Source organism: Hypanus sabinus, chromosome 24 (genome assembly GCF_030144855.1).
Source record: "Hypanus sabinus isolate sHypSab1 chromosome 24, sHypSab1.hap1, whole genome shotgun sequence".
In the NCBI taxonomy this organism is placed as follows: Eukaryota; Metazoa; Chordata; class Chondrichthyes; order Myliobatiformes; family Dasyatidae; genus Hypanus; species Hypanus sabinus.
Genome location: NC_082729.1, coordinates 7444716 through 7462028, shown reverse-complemented (window position 1 = coordinate 7462028; position 17313 = coordinate 7444716). Strand labels below are relative to the sequence as shown.

The 17313-nt window shown below is 44.9% G+C and overlaps 1 protein-coding gene across 1 annotated transcript in view; it reads left to right on the top strand.

Annotated features, from left to right (window-relative positions):
• Positions 1 to 17313, top strand: part of si:dkey-34d22.1 (discoidin, CUB and LCCL domain-containing protein 1) — a 149925-nt gene that overhangs the window by 117405 nt on the left and 15207 nt on the right. Inside the window, exons 8-11 of the mRNA XM_059949557.1 lie at positions 6 to 206; positions 1670 to 1794; positions 5599 to 5761; positions 11394 to 11492. Of these exons, the coding sequence (XP_059805540.1) occupies positions 6 to 206; positions 1670 to 1794; positions 5599 to 5761; positions 11394 to 11492 (588 nt within the window). The remainder of the gene's footprint in view (positions 1 to 5; positions 207 to 1669; positions 1795 to 5598; positions 5762 to 11393; positions 11493 to 17313) is intronic.

Genomic DNA, 17313 nt, shown 5'->3' with positions numbered 1-17313 from the left:
CGTAGATTGCAGTAATGCTCTGGACAGCAGGCACTTTACCGCCTCATCCTTCTGGGCGGAGAGGAACAGCATTGGAGAGGTGACCTTCTGGTCTCCTGACAAAGCCCGGACCAGCAGTAAAGGACCGCCCTGGGCCTGGGCCGCCAGCTCTCGCAGTAACGAAGAGTGGCTGCAGATAGACTTGGGAGAACGGAAGAACATCACAGGTCGGTCAAATGAATCAGAATCAGGTTTAATATCACTGGCACATGGCATGAGAATTGTTAACTTTGTCGCAGCAGTGCAATGCAATACATGATAACAGAGAGGGAAAATAAATAAATACGGTAAGTATTTACAGTGCCTATAAAAAGTATTCACCCCCCCCCCCTTAGAAATTTTCACATTTTATTGTTTTACAACGTTGAATCACAGTGGATTTAATTTGACTTTTTTGACACTGACCAACAGAAAAAGACTCTTTCGGTTAAAATTTTCTACAAAGTGATCTGAACTGACGTTGAATGCAAGGTTGTTGATGCAGCACCACTTAACTGGCTGGTATATCTCACGCTTGTACGCCCTCTCATCTCCATCTGAGGTTCTCCCAACAATGGTTGTATCATCAGCAAATTTATGGATGGCATTTGAGCTGTGCCTGGCCATGTGGTCATGGTATAGAGAGAATACAGCAGTGGATTAATCACACATCCCTGAGGTGCACCGGTGTTGATCGTCAGCGAGAGCCATTACATCTTCCAAAGCACATTATTGGCTGGGTAGTCTCCAACCTGGTAACATCAATTTCTCCTCATAATTCTCTTTTATACATTTCCCATTCTGGATGCCCTCTTATCCTTTCTCTTCTCCAAACTAAGCAGGTGCTACACCTTGCCCAAAGGTGACCTGCAGGCTAGTGGAGGGAAGGAGCACCTTACACCTCCTTTGGCAGAGGCGTATCTCCACCCCACCACCCCAACTGATGCTGCTTTAAGGTCAAAAAGAGGTCCAGACTTCCAGTTTGCTGCAGTTGACAGTCGTTTCAACCACGTGACTACCTTGGACCTCTTCTCAACTTCTGAGCCTACTTCATCCACTGTTTTTACCCAAGTTTCAAAGTAAATGTCATTAACAAAGTACATACATGTCACCATATACAACCCTGAGATTCATTTTCCTGCGGGCATACTCAGCAAATCTATAGAATAGTAACTATAACAGGATCAATGAAAGATCAACCAGAGTGCAGAAGACAACAAACTGTGTAAATGCAAATATAAATGAATAGTAATAAATAATGAGAACTTGAGATAATGAGGTAAAGAGTCCTTTAAAGTGAGATCATTGGTTGTGGGAACATTTCAATGATGGGGCGACAGAGTGTAATTATCCCCTTTTGTTCAGGAGCCAAAGTGAGAGTTGTGAAACTGAGGAAGTTTTGACAGGGACTTATTTCAGTTTATGGGAAATGCTTGTTACTGTGTCAGAACCAGGTTTAATATCACTGACGTACTTGGTGCTGTTTTCAACTTGACCCCAGCTGACAAACTCATTTCCACCTTGGCTCAAGGCCCACTGCGACTCGGCTGTAACTTACCCTCTGATGAAACCCTCATTGATAGATTTTCTATCTCCAACTATTGTGTTCTCTGTGTGACTGAGCATTTCTCTACATCTTCTCCTCTTCCAGGAATTGTGACCAAGGGCAGCACCAACAATGGATATAACTTTTATGTGAAGACATACAAGATTTCCCACAGTAAGGATGGAGGAAATTGGAGAGTGTACAGGTGCAAGAACAGCAAGGAAGACAAGGTGTGTCTTAACTGAATTTAATCGGGGCAGACATGGTAGTGTAGTGGTTAGCACAGCACTCTACGCTACCAGTGACCCGAGTTCATTTCCCACCGCTGCTTTTAAGGAGTTTGTACGTTCTCCCTGTGACTGCGTGGGTTTCCTCCAGGTGCTCTTGTTTCCTCCCACAGTCCAAAGACCTCCCCAGTTAGTCGGTTAGTTGGTCATTGTAAATTGTCCCACAGATAGATGCAGTATTGAAACAAATCCTTCAGCCCACTTAGTGAATGCCAACCATCATCCACCCAATTATACACTAATTCTATCCCAGCACACATTATCCTCACCACTTTCCCATCTGCCCCAACCCCTAATTTTACCCCTCTCCTGCACAATAGGGGAAATTTGCAGTAATCAGCCAACATACCTTTGGGATATGTAAGGAAACTAGAGTAACTAGTGGTGGCTGGTCTCCCACACAGTCAGCAGGATCGACATGGCTGAGGGGATTTGGAAGTACAGGTTGAATACCCCTTATGTTTGAGGCTGGAAGAGTTTCAAGTTTCGGATTTTGGAATATATAATGAGATAGCTTGGGATCGCCATCATCTCCGACTCTGAACTTGTCTGCTACTCCAAAGCAGTCATAGTCTTTACACTTGTTCATCACACATCTCATTGAAATCTATCAAACATTGAAAGGCCTCAATAGAGTGGAGGTGGAGAGGATGTTTCCTGTGGCGGGACCAGAGGACACAGCCTCAGAATAGAGGGATGTCCATTTGGAACTGCGATGAGCAATACAGCTGGGTCTTACACAGTGAACGGTAGGTCACTGAGGAGTGTGGTAGAACAAAAGAATCTGGGAATACAGGTCCTTAATTTGTTGAAAGTGGCATCACAGGTAGATAGTTGTAAAGAAAGGTTTTGGCAGATTGACTTTTATAAGTCAATGTATTGAATACAGAAGATGGGATGTTATTTTGCAGTTGTATAAAACATTGGTGAGGCCTGATTTGGAGTATCGTGTGCTGTTTTGGTCACCTACGTACAGGAGAGATTGAAAAAGTACAAAGAAAATTTACAAGGATATTGCCAGGTCAGGAAGACCTGAGATATAAGGCAAGATTGATTAGATTAGGACTTTATTCCTTGGAATTTAGAAGATTGAGGGGAGATTTGATAGAGGTATACAAAATTATGAGGGATATCAATAGGGTAAATGCAAGCAGGCTTTTTCCACTGAGGTTGGGTGGGTCAACAACCAGAGGTCCTGGGTTAAGGGTGAAAGGTGAAAAGTTTAAGGGGAACATGAGGGGAAACTTCTTCACTCAGAAGATTGTGTGCGTGTGGAATGAGCTGCCAGCACAAGTGGTGCACATAAGCTCGATTTTGAAATTTAGAAGTTTGGATAGGTACGTGGATCGTAGGGGTATAACCATATAACAATCACAGCACGGAAACAGGCCATCTCGGCCCTCCTAGTCCGTGCTGAACTCTTAATCTCACCTAGCCCCACCTACCCGCATTCAGCCCATAACCCTCCACTCCTTTCCTGTCCATATACCTATCCAATTTTACCTTAAATGACACAACTGAACTGGCCTCTACTACTTCTACAGGAAGCTCATTCCACACAGCTATCACTCTCTGAGTAAAGAAATACCCCCTCGTGTTTCCCTTAAACTTCTGCCCCCTAACTCTCAAATCATGTCCTCTCGTTTGAATCTTCCCTACTCTCAATGGAAACAGCCTATTCACGTCAACTCTATCTATCCCTCTCAAAATTTTAAATACCTCGATCAAATCCCCCCGCAACCTTCTACGCTCCAATGAATAGAGACCTAACTTGTTCAACCTTTCTCTGTAACTTAAGTGCTGAAACCCAGGTAACATCCTAGTACAGGCATGGGCAAACTACGGCCCGCGGGCCATATGCGGCCAGTTAAGCTTTTTAATCCGGCCCGCAGAACTTGATGAAATTATATTAATAAACCTTGTTAACTTTTTTTCCCCGCAATTCTGGCGTTTTCCCAATAGATGACGCACTCTATATACATTTGTGGCGACCCATTTCCTGGCACATCCCAACCGGCTCACAATTAGCCAACGTTCCGGCTAAGGGAGATAGCCTGCAGGGGTTTGCGAGCACAGAGCTTTGGAGCCTCTGCGCCACGGGGGGCAGGTTGAGGGAGGCTTAAAAGTGAGGCTGGGGATTTCAAATAAAGTTTTTTTCTTTGACTGCAGTTACCGACTCCGTGTCGTAATTTTAGCGCTGCATGTAGCACACCGCTACACATTGACCTTTGTTGAGGTGCAGTGTATTACTCCACATTTGCGCTTTACTCTTTGTTCGGCTCGACCTATTTGTGTGAACAGGCGTTCAGCATCATGAACATCAACAAAGCCAGCCACAGATCCAAGTTAACTGACCAACACCTCAGATCCATCCTGAGAATCGCCACAACAAAACTAAATCCAGACTTTGATGCGCTGGCAAAAAAGGGAGACCAACAACACTGTTACACTGTTCCCACTGAAATTAAAAATAAGTTTCTTCGTTGTGTTATGTAAAAAATGCATTTGAAAATATTTTTTTCAATAAACCTTACATGTTACATGTCATTTCTGTTAAGTGATGGACATGAGTAGTGCGCAGGTGCACGTACGTTCTCAAAATAAAAAATGCGCTCCAGATCAAATAACGTGCTCCGCATACTGGCGCGCTGTCAGTGTTCTGTCTTTGTGCTGGTCATTGTTGAGTTTTGGCACAGGGGACAATTGAAAAAGAAGGAGCAGGACAAGTAGACCTGCATCTCCTACCGTTTTTGAAATAATGACAGTCAGGAGGAGAGTGATGATGATAATATCTTGAAGGATAACAGAATTTTCAGTGCTTTAAAATAATAACTGTTACTATTAAAAAAGCTGTATTTTATTCATTTAATTTTCAGTGTTTTAAAAGTCATTTCAATAAATAGCTAAATACCATGGGACTTCAAAGACAGATATTTTGTTGTAATGCATTTGTTCATTTTCAATTGAAATTAAAGCACATGTTTTCTACATATCCCATGATATTTTATTTTCTCTTATGAGGTGTATTACCAAAACACTCCGTCCATCTGCTCCTGGTCTGGCCCCTCTGTCAAATTTTAGAACCCTTTGTGGCCCACAAGTCAAAAAGTTTGCCCACCCCTGTCCTAGTAAATTGTCTCTGCACTCTCTCTATGGGTATGGAGGGCTATGATCCTGATGCTGGTCGATGGGAGTAGGCAATTTAAGTGGTTCAGCACAGATTAGATGGGCCAAAGGGCCTGTTTCTGCACTGCGCTTTTCTATGACTCTATGGCTCCATAATGGCTGGGGTCACCTGTCGTGTAGATACTGCCCAGAAGAAGGCAATGGCAAAGCACTTCTGTAGAAAACTTTAACAAGCACAATCATGTTCATTGACCATGATTGCCCATGTCATACGACATGGCACATCATGATGATGTCATATGACATGGCACATAATGATGATGATGACTAATGGAATGGGCTGGACCGGGTGAGTACTCCTTTGCTCTTCATTGGGAATTAATATAGAGGCGTGGAACAGGTATATTTTTGGGAAATACAGCACAGGAATGGGCCTTTTAGCCCATCATTTTCATACTGACCTCTTGTTTTCCCCTTTGTACGCTAACCCCATTGACTGCACTAGGCCCATACCTTTCTGCGCTTATCCAAGTGCTTGTCTCAAAGTCTCTTCAAAGTATTTGAACCCTTTTAAATACCAGAAGGACTAACTTGGTTCCCTAATTTTATCTTCCTGCAAAGATTTTTCAAGGAAACATGAACAACCATCAGCTGGTTCGCAATAACTTTATCCCGTCCATCGTGGCGCGGTACATTCGCATCATTCCGCAGCAGTGGTACGAAAGAGTAGCTCTGAAGGTGGAGGTGCTGGGCTGCAAGCCGTCACAGAAGAGCCGCAAAGCTGGTAAGGTTTCAAACTTCTCTGCTTCGTGGGCTTAGGGGTGGGAATTCCAGTGATACAGCACTGTGCAAAAGTTCTCGGCACATATATATATATAGCCAAGGTGTCTAAGACTTTTGTACTGCACTATAGTAATTTTATGTATTGCGCTGTATTGCTGTCGCAAAACAAAAAGCAAATTTCGTGACATACGTGAGTGATGATAAACCTGATTCTGATATGGGTCTCTATTGTGGACTGAGAGTGGGAAGGGGGCAGGGAGAGGGGAATCATGGTTGGGAAAAGCGGAAGGGAGAGGGGAGGGAGTGGGAAGCACCAGAGAGACATTCTGTAATGACCAATAACCCAATTTTTTAGAATCAAATGACCTTGCCCAGCATCTCAAGGCTGGGTGTGTCTGCACCCACACCACACTCACTGCCCCAGCATTCTTTCTCTGCCTTCTGCCCCACACCCTTCCTGTGGCGCTCCACCCTCACCATTTCAAGCATCCTTTGCTCCTGCCAGATGTACACACTCGCTCTCCACTCCAGGTTGACAAATACAGTACTGTGCTATACTGTATATATGTGCCTAAGGCTTTTGCACGGTACTGTAAATACTTCTCTGGTGCTGTGCAAATATCTGAATTCACTCTCCTGTCTATAATTCACATAGTTCACAAGTTCAAGTTCAAGATTATTGTCATTCAACCATATGCATGTATCCAGCTAAACAAAACATTCCTCTGGAGCCAAGGAGCAAGGCACAGTACATATAGTCACACACACCACACATAGTTATGATCCAGCCCATACAGTCACAAAATAATATTAGCACCAATCCCTGAGTGACATGGCCTGAAGATTGGTGGCATACGTTAGTCTTGTGAGACCATGAATCTGCGCCTGGAATGGCTTCCAGGGCGCAGGCCTGGGCAAGGTTGTATGGAAGACTGGCAGTTGCCCAAGCTGCAAGTCTCCCCTCTCAATGACACCGATGTTGTCCAAGGGAAGGGCAAGGGCCGATACAGCTTGGCACCAGTGACGTCACAGGAGTTGCCGGAACGAGGTTGAAGGCAACGTCGGACTGCCTTAGGGACTCCAGCTCCAGATTTGTCCCCAGGATTTACTCCCGAAGCCTCTCCCATGAGTGGGTATGGCCGCAAGACAGCGGAGGTTTGAAATCAGAGTTTTCCCTCTCTTAGATGGACTGCCTTCCCAGGCTGACGAGCTCCATCTACCCGAACCTGAAGATTGACAGGTTGATATAAAGCGCAAAGTATAATGTTACTGACACTAGCATAATAAAACAAGCAACCGTATAAATATGTGAAACGGCAGCAATAAATGATGAGAAGTGACCAGTGCCGGATGAGAGTGTGCCTGAGAGTTGGGGAGTGCAGGGGGTGGGGAGGGGGTGCTCAGGGTGTGCAGAAGTCTAAAAGCCCGGGAGAAGAAGCCCGACATTTCTGCTTCTTATGCTGCGGTTCCTCAAGCCTGGCGGTAGGAGGTCAAATCCCAATAGGTTTCAAAGCTACATTTAATGTCCGAGAAATGTACACAATATACATCCTGAAATTCTTCTTTTTCACAAACATCCACAAAAACAGAGGAGTGCCTCAAAGAATGATTGACAGTTAAACGTTAAAACCCCCCCAGAGCCCCCCCAGCTCCCCCTCCCATGCATAAGCAGCAGCAAAGCAACAACCCCCCCAACCAGCAAAAAAACATCGGCACCCCCCCACCCAAACATTAAAAAAGACACAGACTTGCAGTACCCCAAAAACTACTCGTTCACCGGTATTTGACATACCACAGGATCTCTCTCTCTCCCTAATAAGGGAAAAAGAGGTGTCCCCGTTTCACAGCGAGAGGGGAGATATAACAAAGCAACTTGCTGATTTATGGTGTTAAAAGCCTGTTGTGTCGATTCTTCCGAGCTCTGTGCCCAAAGAACTCGGGTCCCTGGGCACACAGCCAACAGCCAGCTCACTGCTTACGATCGTCCGCATCCCACGATGCATCAGGCAGCAGCACCGGCCCTGAATCCGCCCGCCTCGAGAGCCATGGAAATCCGGCACTCTGAAGGTGCGGTAGTCTTCCAGGCCGCATCCCTGGCATATTGACAAGCGGCCGGTCGCGAGGCCCCGAGAGCGGGTCCCATTTCCGCAAAGGACCAAAGTCAGCGTGTAACTCCAGGTCAGGGTCTTCAAAAGAACCTTGAAAAGACAGAGAGATAACAAAGATAGAAATAGAGCTGTTTCCGAAGATGCAAGCAAAGGAGTCCCCATTAGGAGCCATCGTCCTCCTGATCTCATTGCCTCTCCAGCTTATGAGCCAATAATATTCATGGATTCCATGTGAGAAAAGAAGAAATAAATGTTGGAACGTTGGGAAAAATAACCTTTATTCCCTTCGGAAGAGGACAGCACAGAAGTCTGCATCGGAGAGTGACGCTATTCCGCCATGGGTGGAAGGAAGCCAAAACAAAATGTTAGGTTAATGTCCCTTCCCTGCTCTTGGAGCGTAACCCACCAGCTTTAGCTCTGCAGCTGAAGCTGGCGCGTTAGGTAGTGCAGTGGTTAGCATAACGCTTGACGGTACAAGCGATCCGGTTCACGACGCTTTACAGTACAAATGAGCCAGGTTCAATTCCCACCGCTGTACATTCTCCCCGTGACAACAGTGCTCTGGTTTCCTCCCACACAGTACAAAGACCCACCAGCTGGTAGGTTAACTGGTCATTGTAAATTGTCCCGCGATTTAGGCTAAGATTAAATCCGGGGGAATTGCTGGGCAGCGTAGCTTGAAAGGCCTGACAGGGCCCCTTCCAGACTGTACCTCAATCAATATAAATAAGTAAGTAAATAAAGTGCTCGTCCAGGGGTCTCTGCAAGGTAGCAGGAGTGTCTGTCTCCATGATCCTTCCAGGGAGTGAGTTCCAGATCCTGCTGCTCAGGATTTTATGCTTTTTATCCAATCTCTTTCTAATCTTCTACCAGCGGGCTCGAGTCTGTGCGTTTTGTTTCAGGCTTCAATCAGCATTATTATCACTGACGTACGATGCGAAATTTGTTGATTAGCGGCAGCGATACATAAAAATCTAGCAACTGCAGAAATAAATAAATAGTGTAAGGAGCATGAAAGAGGTGCCAGTGATTTCAATTTCAATGCTTAAGAGAATATGGATGGGTTACATGGATGGGAGGGGTATGAGAGCTATGGTCCGGGTGCAGGTCAATGGGAGTAGGTGGCTTAAATGGTTCAGCAAGGACTGAATGGGCAGAAGGGCCTGTTTCTATGCCCTAGTCTTTTATGACTCTATAAGAATAATGCAACAAGGTAGTTTTGATGGGTTCATGGACCATTCACAAATGTGATGGTGGAGGGGAAGAAGCTGTTTCTGAAATGTAGAATGTTGGTCTTCAGGCTCCTGTACCTCCTCCCTAATGGTAGTAATGAGAAGAGGGGTCTTCAGGCTCCTGTACCTCCTCCCTGATGGTAGCAATGAGAAGAGGGGTCTTCAGGCTCCTGTACCTCCTCCCTGATGGTAGCAACGAGAAGAGGGGTCTTCAGGCTCCTGTACCTCCTCCCTGATGGTAGCAATGAGAAGAGGGGTCTTCAGGCTCCTGTCCCTCCTCCCTGATGGTAGTAATGAGAAGAGGGGTCTTCAGGCTCCTGTCCCTCCTCCCTGATGGTAGTAATGAGAAGAGGGGTCTTCAGACTCCTGTACCTCCTCCCTGATGGTAGTAATGAGAAGAGGGGTCTTCAGGCTCCTGTACCTCCTCCCTGATGGTAGTAATGAGAAGAGGGGTCTTCAGGCTCCTGTCCCTCCTCCCTGATGGTAGTAATGAGAAGAGGGGTCTTCAGACTCTTGTACCTCCTCCCTGATGGTAGTAATGAGAAGAGGGGTCTTCAGGCTCCTGTACCTCCTCCCTGATGGTAGTAATGAAAAGAGGGGTCTTCAGGCTCCTGTATGGTAATAATAAGAAGAGGTTGTGTCCTGGCTGGTGAGGGTCCTTAATGATCAATGCCATCTTATCGAGGCACCACCTCTTGTTGATGTCCTCAGTGATGAGGAGGGTTGAGGTCATGATGGATCTGTCTGAGCCTACAACCCTCTGCAGCCTCTTTGGTGTCTCCATATCAGCCTGTGATGCATCCAGTCAGAATGCTCTCCACCATACTTTTTTAGAAACTTGTAAGACGTTTGTGTGGCATACCAAATCTCCTAAACTCTGATGGTGAGGAGGAGGTGCACAGGAGTGGGATAGATCAGCTGGTTTAGCGGTGTCACAACAACAACCTTGAACTCAACAGCAAGACCAAGGAATTGATGGTGGGATTCAGGAAGAGGAAGTTGGGAGATCACACACCAGTCCTCACCGAGGCATCACTGGTGTTATTTCTGTTCATCCTCTTTGGCCAACCATTATTTTACACAACTGATTTCTCCTTTCACTGAGTCCAAACTGTGCAGTTCACTCCCCAACAGCACTGAGGGAGAATCTTCGCCACGCAGGCTTCAGCAGTTCAGAAAGGTCTCTGGACATCTTCCCAAGAGATAACCGGTGATGAGCAATGAACTCTCACCCTGACAACAATGACTACATCCTGTGGAAAAGGTGAATAAATAATACGGCATGTGTTATGTTCCCAAACCGCACCCTTCCTTTATCATAAATCAGTTAAAGTATTAACTGAGCATAGCACAGGAGCAGGCCTTTCAGCCCACAGTGTTGTGCTGAGCTAATTAAGTTAGTAATCAAATGGGCAATTAACCTGATCCTTTCTGCCTGCACAGTGTTGATATCCCTTTATTTCTGACTTACTGAGCTCCTCCGGTTTGTGGGCACTGGTCAACATTTCCAGCATCTGCAGAATCTGTTATGTTTATACAAAAGGCGGTTGAAGTTTGTCCTACCAGGCAGGAGGTATCACAGCATTAGGACAAGTACCGCTAGGGTGGGAAACAGCTTCCTCCCCCAGGCCGTGGGACTACTGAACTTCCTGCCACCACCCAGCTCTCATCACATATGAAATGCCAGTGGCGTTAAACTCTGTACCTTTTGACTTGTGTCGTAAATGTACCTTATGCTAAATGCCAATCTTCTGGGATATTATTTTATTACTCATTAATTTATTTCTGGTAATATTACTCTGGGTGGAGATGTGTCTTTACCAAAGGAGGTGTAAAATGCTCCTTCTCTCTGCGGGCCTGCAGGTCACCCTTGGGTAAGGTGTACTGTGTGCTTAGCCCCCCCCCCCACCCCCCGATCAGGGTCAGGGTCACATGAAGCCATGGGAGCAGTTGATGGATGATCGTATAAGCAGCCGGTGCATATCACAAGTCCTGGTTATGCGACCACTGATGCCAGGCAGGCAAACTCTAAAGAGTATTAATAATGGCTGGGGTCACCTGTCTTGTAAAGACACTGTCCAGAAGAAGGCAATGGCAAACCACTTCTGCAGAATATTTGCCAAGAACAATCATGGTCATGAAAAAGCCGTGATCACCTATGTCACAATGCTTAGTAGCAATGGAAATTAATTCAAAATTGTCTTCCGATAGAACATGGATTTCCTGAGAATGCTGCAATATTAGCGTGCCAATTTGTGGGTGATGTTCGATGACTCTTTCTGCCTCTTTCTAGCTGCTCCGCGAAGTCCAAGACCTCTGCCAAAGCCAACCGATGTTCCTGCAGAAAGCAGTACTCCGCCAGGTCTGCCAATCGTAGAGGAACATCAGCCAGGTAATGTGCAGGTTGCAAAAGACAGATATAATGACCAGTTGTTGACACCAGAAAATGAAAAAGAAACATAGTGGAGATCCACAGTTCATTCCTGTCAGCTCCTGAACAGTAGTGACTTGTATTTGCACGTTGTTGTTGACAAAGTGAACATACTTCAAACGATTGTTTAAAGATTGAGGTTGATTTTGAATTGAAAACATTAGAGAGAGAATTACAGAGTTTAGGGTCTTAACAGATGAAGGCCCAGCTACCCCTATTGGTGAAGGGACTCGTTTAGGGACAATTCAGAAGCCAGAATTAGAGGGAGCTCTATAGGGTTGATGCGGTTACGGAGCTGGGAGAGTGGAAGTTCTGGAGGAGTTTGAGAACTTTAAAACTGTGAAATTGCAGAGGGAAGCAAGTGTTAGTCAGTGAGCATGGGGCAATGAATGAACAGAGCTTAGAGCAAGTTACAGCACAGCAGGGAGTTCATGGTAACTTCACGTTTACAGAGTAGAAGGATTGTGTTGTATGCATGGGTGGGTGGGGGCGGAGGGGAAATTGATGGGTGATGTAGCTTGAACAACAACATGTAGAGAGATGAAGGAGGTAGCCAGGAGTAGGAGGGACTGATAGGAAGGGTTTAGGAGGGGGCAGCAATGCCATTGCATGCGATTGTTGAGTTGCAACTGATTACATTACAAAGGAACCAGCTAAGTATCCACCCAACTAGAAATTGACTGGGAGGGGACGGTGTAATCACCCACATCAATGATATACATAGGCTACTAATCACAGGAAACAGGCAGACCATTCAGTCCATTGTGCCTGCCCCACTATTCTGCAAAATGGTGGCTTGATCATTTACTTCAGTGCCAATTTCTTTCACTAATCATGGAACCCATGATTCCCCTTCATATTTAAAAATCCAGAGCAACACACACATAAAACGCTGGAGGAGCTCAGCAGGTCAGGCAGCTTCTACGGAGAAGGAATAAACAGTCTTCATTTCAGGCTGAGACCCTTCTTCAAGATGTCAGTGGTTTTCTGTCAGTTTCATTAGGTATCACCAGGCCTCAAGTAGTTGAGGACTTAGCAACATCTCTCTGGGGAATCAGCACCTTTAGGGTGACGCACTAGCTTGATAGTCTCAGATCGACTTAGAAATTGGTTATCATTAACAGATTGGCTGATTAACCAATAGTATAGTCTATGCTCAACTCCAGAGAACTCAGGCACTTTATTTGAGCCTCTTTCTTCCTGGATATGCAGAGGAATCTGTACTAGACCAGGTCGCACTAAGACTTTGGATACACATCCAAAATACTTTGTTGGGTATAAGATGCATTGGGAGGTGAAAGGCATGGGAGATGTCCTGTTTTCCTTTTCTCAGCTGAGTGTCAATTCGATGTATTAGTTGGAGGGACAATGGTGCAGCTAGAGAGTCAGAGATCAGGACTGAAACTGGGTTGTAATCCCTCAAGACTCCAGAGACCCAGGTGAAATCCATAGACCATTAGACGTGGGAGCAAAATTAGGCAAAATGGAGATCAGTATATCACAGAGCTGATTCCCTACCTCTTCCCCCTCAGCCACCTCTCAAGTAGATATGAAAGATGTCATTGTTTTGAAGAGAATTGGTGGTGTTCTCTAAAGCATCCTGGTCCCAGTGCTCCTCCCCAGTCAGCGACAAGTCTGAATGAAAATCAGAAGCAGGTTTAATATCATCAGCATATGTCGTGAAATTTGTTGACATGCAGCAACAGTACAATGCAATACATGATGGTAGAGGGAAAAAAAATCTATGAGTTATGGTAAGTGTGTGTGTGTGTGTGTATGTATATAAATATATAGTTAAATAACTTGGACAAAAACTAGGAAATAAAAAAGTAGTGAGGTTGTGTTCATGGGTTCAATGTCCATTCAGAAATCAAATGGCAGAGGGGAAGAAGCTGTTCCTGAATTGCTGAGTGTGTGTCTCCAGGCTCCTGTACCTCCTCCTCCCTGCTGGTAGCAATGAGAAGAGGGCATGTCCTGGGTGGTGGGGGTCCTTAACGATGGATGCCGCCTTTCTGAGGCATCGCTCCTCGAAGATGTCCCGGATACTACAGCGGCTAGTGCCCATAATGGAGCCAAATAAGTTTACAGCGCGCTGCGGTTATTTCAATCCTGTGCAATAGCCGCCCCACCCCACCCCCAACAGATGGTGATACAGCCGGTTAGAATGCTCTCCACACACATCTGTAGAAATTTGCGAGTGTCTTTGATGACACACCAAATCTCAAATCCAAATGAAGTAGAACCGCTATCTTTCTTTGTAGCTGTATCAATATATTGGGTCCAAGATAGATCCTCAAGAGATATTGACACCCAGAAACTTGAAGTTGTTGACTCTCCACTTCTGATCCCTCTATGAGGATTGGCTTGTGTTCCTTCGTCTTACCCTTCCTGAAGTCCACAGTCAGTTTTTTTGGTCTTACTGATATTGAGTGTAAGGTTGTTGCAGCGACACCACTCAACTAACTGATATGACTCACTTGTATACACCTTCTCGTCCCCATCTGATATTCTGCTCGCAGTGGTCATTGTCAAGTTGTTTTCTGTGGGACACATTTTCTGTGTTACAGCATTAACTGCAGTTCAAGAACTGCTTCATCAGATGCAAAGTATGTTACAGCAACAGCCTTGCCCTCAACATCAGAAAGAGAAAAGAAGGGATTGTGGACTTCAGAAAGGGTAAGATGAGAGAACACACACCAGACACAACAGCGGCTATATTTCACTCAGAGTTTGAGGAGATTTGGGATGTCACCTAAAACACTTGTAAATTTCTATAGACGTACAGTATTTTAACTGGTTACATCATCATCTGGTATGGGGTGGAGGGGGGGATTGAAATAAGCCGCAGAAAGTTATAAACGCAGTCAGCTCCATCATGGGCACTAGCCTCGCCAGCATCCAGGACATCTTCGAGGAGCGATGCCTCAAAAAGGGGACATCCATCATGAAGGACCCTCATCACCCAAAACATGCCTCCTACTCATTGCTACCAACAGGAAGGAGGTACAGGAGCCCGAAGGCACACACTCAGCAGCTTTTTATCCCCTCTGCCATCTGATTTCTGAATGGACATTGAGCCCACGAACACTACCTCACAACTTTTTTATCTTTATTTTTGCGCTACTTATTTAACTATTTAATAAACATACACTTACTGTAATTCAGTTTCAGACGACAAATTTCACAACATGTGCCAGCGATATTAAATCTCATTCTGATTCTGGAGATGTCAAAGTTGTGATGGAAATGCAAGATTTTGAAAGGTTTTAGAAAAGCTATGAAGACAGATGTCAATTCATATTCTACACCAAGACCCCGAGGATAATGTGTTCCATGAATACCAGTTATAAAGAATACAGAAGAAATAAACCATCACTGTCAGGTCACAAGAAGTTCATGAAGATGGAAGCCCCAGAGAACATTGGAAGGTCTATGAATTAAAATAAATACACATAAATAACTAACTTTATGCTTAATTACACAACAATTAAGACCCAGCATCTGGTAGCAATTAATAGGGAGGTTCTAGAGAGAGCAAAGGAATGTAGCAATAATGATATCTCAATTTAGATCTCCTAAAGTTATTGAGAAATACAGCACAGAAACAGGCCCTTTGGCCCAACTCATCCCTGCTGACCATGCTAATCCTATTAGAGGGACAGGATCCCCTTAATGGGTGGCAGGGTGGGGTTATGTCTCTACCAAAGGAGATGTGAGGTGCTCTTTCCCTCTGCTAGCCTGCAGGTCACCCGTGGGCAAAGTGTAGCACCTGCTTAGCAACCCCTACCCCCACCCAGATCAGGGTCAGATGAAGCCTTGGGAGCAGGGATGAATGGTCATATGAGCAGATGGGTCATATCACAAGTCCTGGTTATGTGACCACTCCACCAGACGGACTATCTCTGACTGAGTTTTGATAATGGCTGGGGTCACCACAGTGCCCACAAGAAGGCAACAGCAAATCAATTCTGTAGAAAAATTTGCCAAGAACTATCGCGGTCATGGGGATCACTCATGACACGGCACATGATGATGATAAAGGCATTCCCCCCCCCCTTTACAAAGGTAGAGCGTTCCTATGAAACCTTTCTTAAGCCAAGATGGCTTAAAGCGAAGAATCATTAATTTATATGGGAAAAATTTTCATGAAAGCCAAAATCCTCTTTGTGATGTGAAAACGGGTTACAAATGTAGGTCTTTTGTAAAAGCGAAGTGGCATAAAAGTGAACATTTGTAACGCGGGGGACACCTGTATTCCCTGATATGGTTCTCTATCGTGGTCTGAGAGTGGGAAGGGGGCAGGGAGAAGGGGAATCATGGTTGGGAAAAGGAAAAGGGAGGGAGCAGGAAGCACCAGGGAGACATTATGTAATGATGAATCACCCAATTGTTTGGAATCAAATGACCTTACCTGGTGTCTCAGGGCTGGGTGTGCCCAACACCTCCTACATTCCAAGGAACAAAATCCTTGTTTAAGAAGATAGACTTGGCCTCACACAATCAAAACACTTGAGGAACTTACCAGGTCAGCCAGCATCTATGGAGAAGAATAAAAAGCCAATGTGTCAGGCTGAGATTCCTCATCAGGACTCATGAATGAAGGATCTCAGACCGAAAAGTTAACTCTTTGTTCCAGTCCATAGATTGCTACCTGCTCTGTGAGCTCCTCCAGCATTTTGTGCATGTTGCTCTGAATTTCCAGCATCTGCAGAATCTCTTGTATTTAGACTTGGAGTCACTCATTTTGGTGAGGTTAAGGCCAGGGGCAAGATTGAAGCTTCTAAGACCCTATTACATATGGACAAGGTAGTCTAAACAAAATAACAGTAAGAAGAAGCATTTAAGAAATTAGATTTGTGAATAAATCCTGAAGGATATTGTGAAATGTTGGTGTCATCTCAAATAACTTAATGTAAACCTAATTAGTATTGCAGGATTATAAGACCACAAGATACAGGAGCAAAATTAGGCCCATCGAGTCTGTTCCGCCATTTCATCATGTCTGATTCATTTCCTTCAAAGCCCCAATCTCTTCTCTTCTCCCTGTATCCGTCATGCCCTGACTAATCAAGAATCAATGCCTCTGCCTTAAAAATACCCAATGACTTGGCCTCCACAGCCATCTGTGGCAACAAATTCCACAGATTCACTGCTCTCTGACCCAAGAAATTCCTCCTCATCTCTGTTCTAAGTGGATGCCTCTCTATTCTGAGGCTGTGTCCTCTGGTTCTAGACTCCCCATCATAGGATTCACCCTGTCCACATCCACTGTACTGAGGCCTTTCAATATTTGATAGGTTTCAGAGGGAGATTTCAATTAGGTCACCCATCATTCTTCTGAATTCTAGTGAATACAGGCCGAGAGCCATCAAACGATCTTCATATGACAAGCTGGTCAATCCTGAAGTCATTTTGTGAACCTCCTTTGAACCCTCTCGAGTGTCAGCACTTGGATATGTCTCATTCAGAACAACTTTAGAATTAATCAGGTGCGTGGCATTACATTCAGCTCTTATTGGCCACTGATTCACTACCCACAGGTCTATGTGCTTGAGAGGTAGGCCCCAAGCTGAACTTGAACTTAACCTATCTATATTAATGTACTCTTTAACAAACCAGTCATTCTAACTATGATGATCAGTTTCCGACCACGATAATTAGTTTTATGACTATGTTGGTCAGTTTCCAAAACAATTTGTGTCAAGTGGCATTCTGATCAAAGATTCAAAGTACATTTATTATCAAAGTATGTCTGCAGTTTACAACCCTGACATTCATCTTC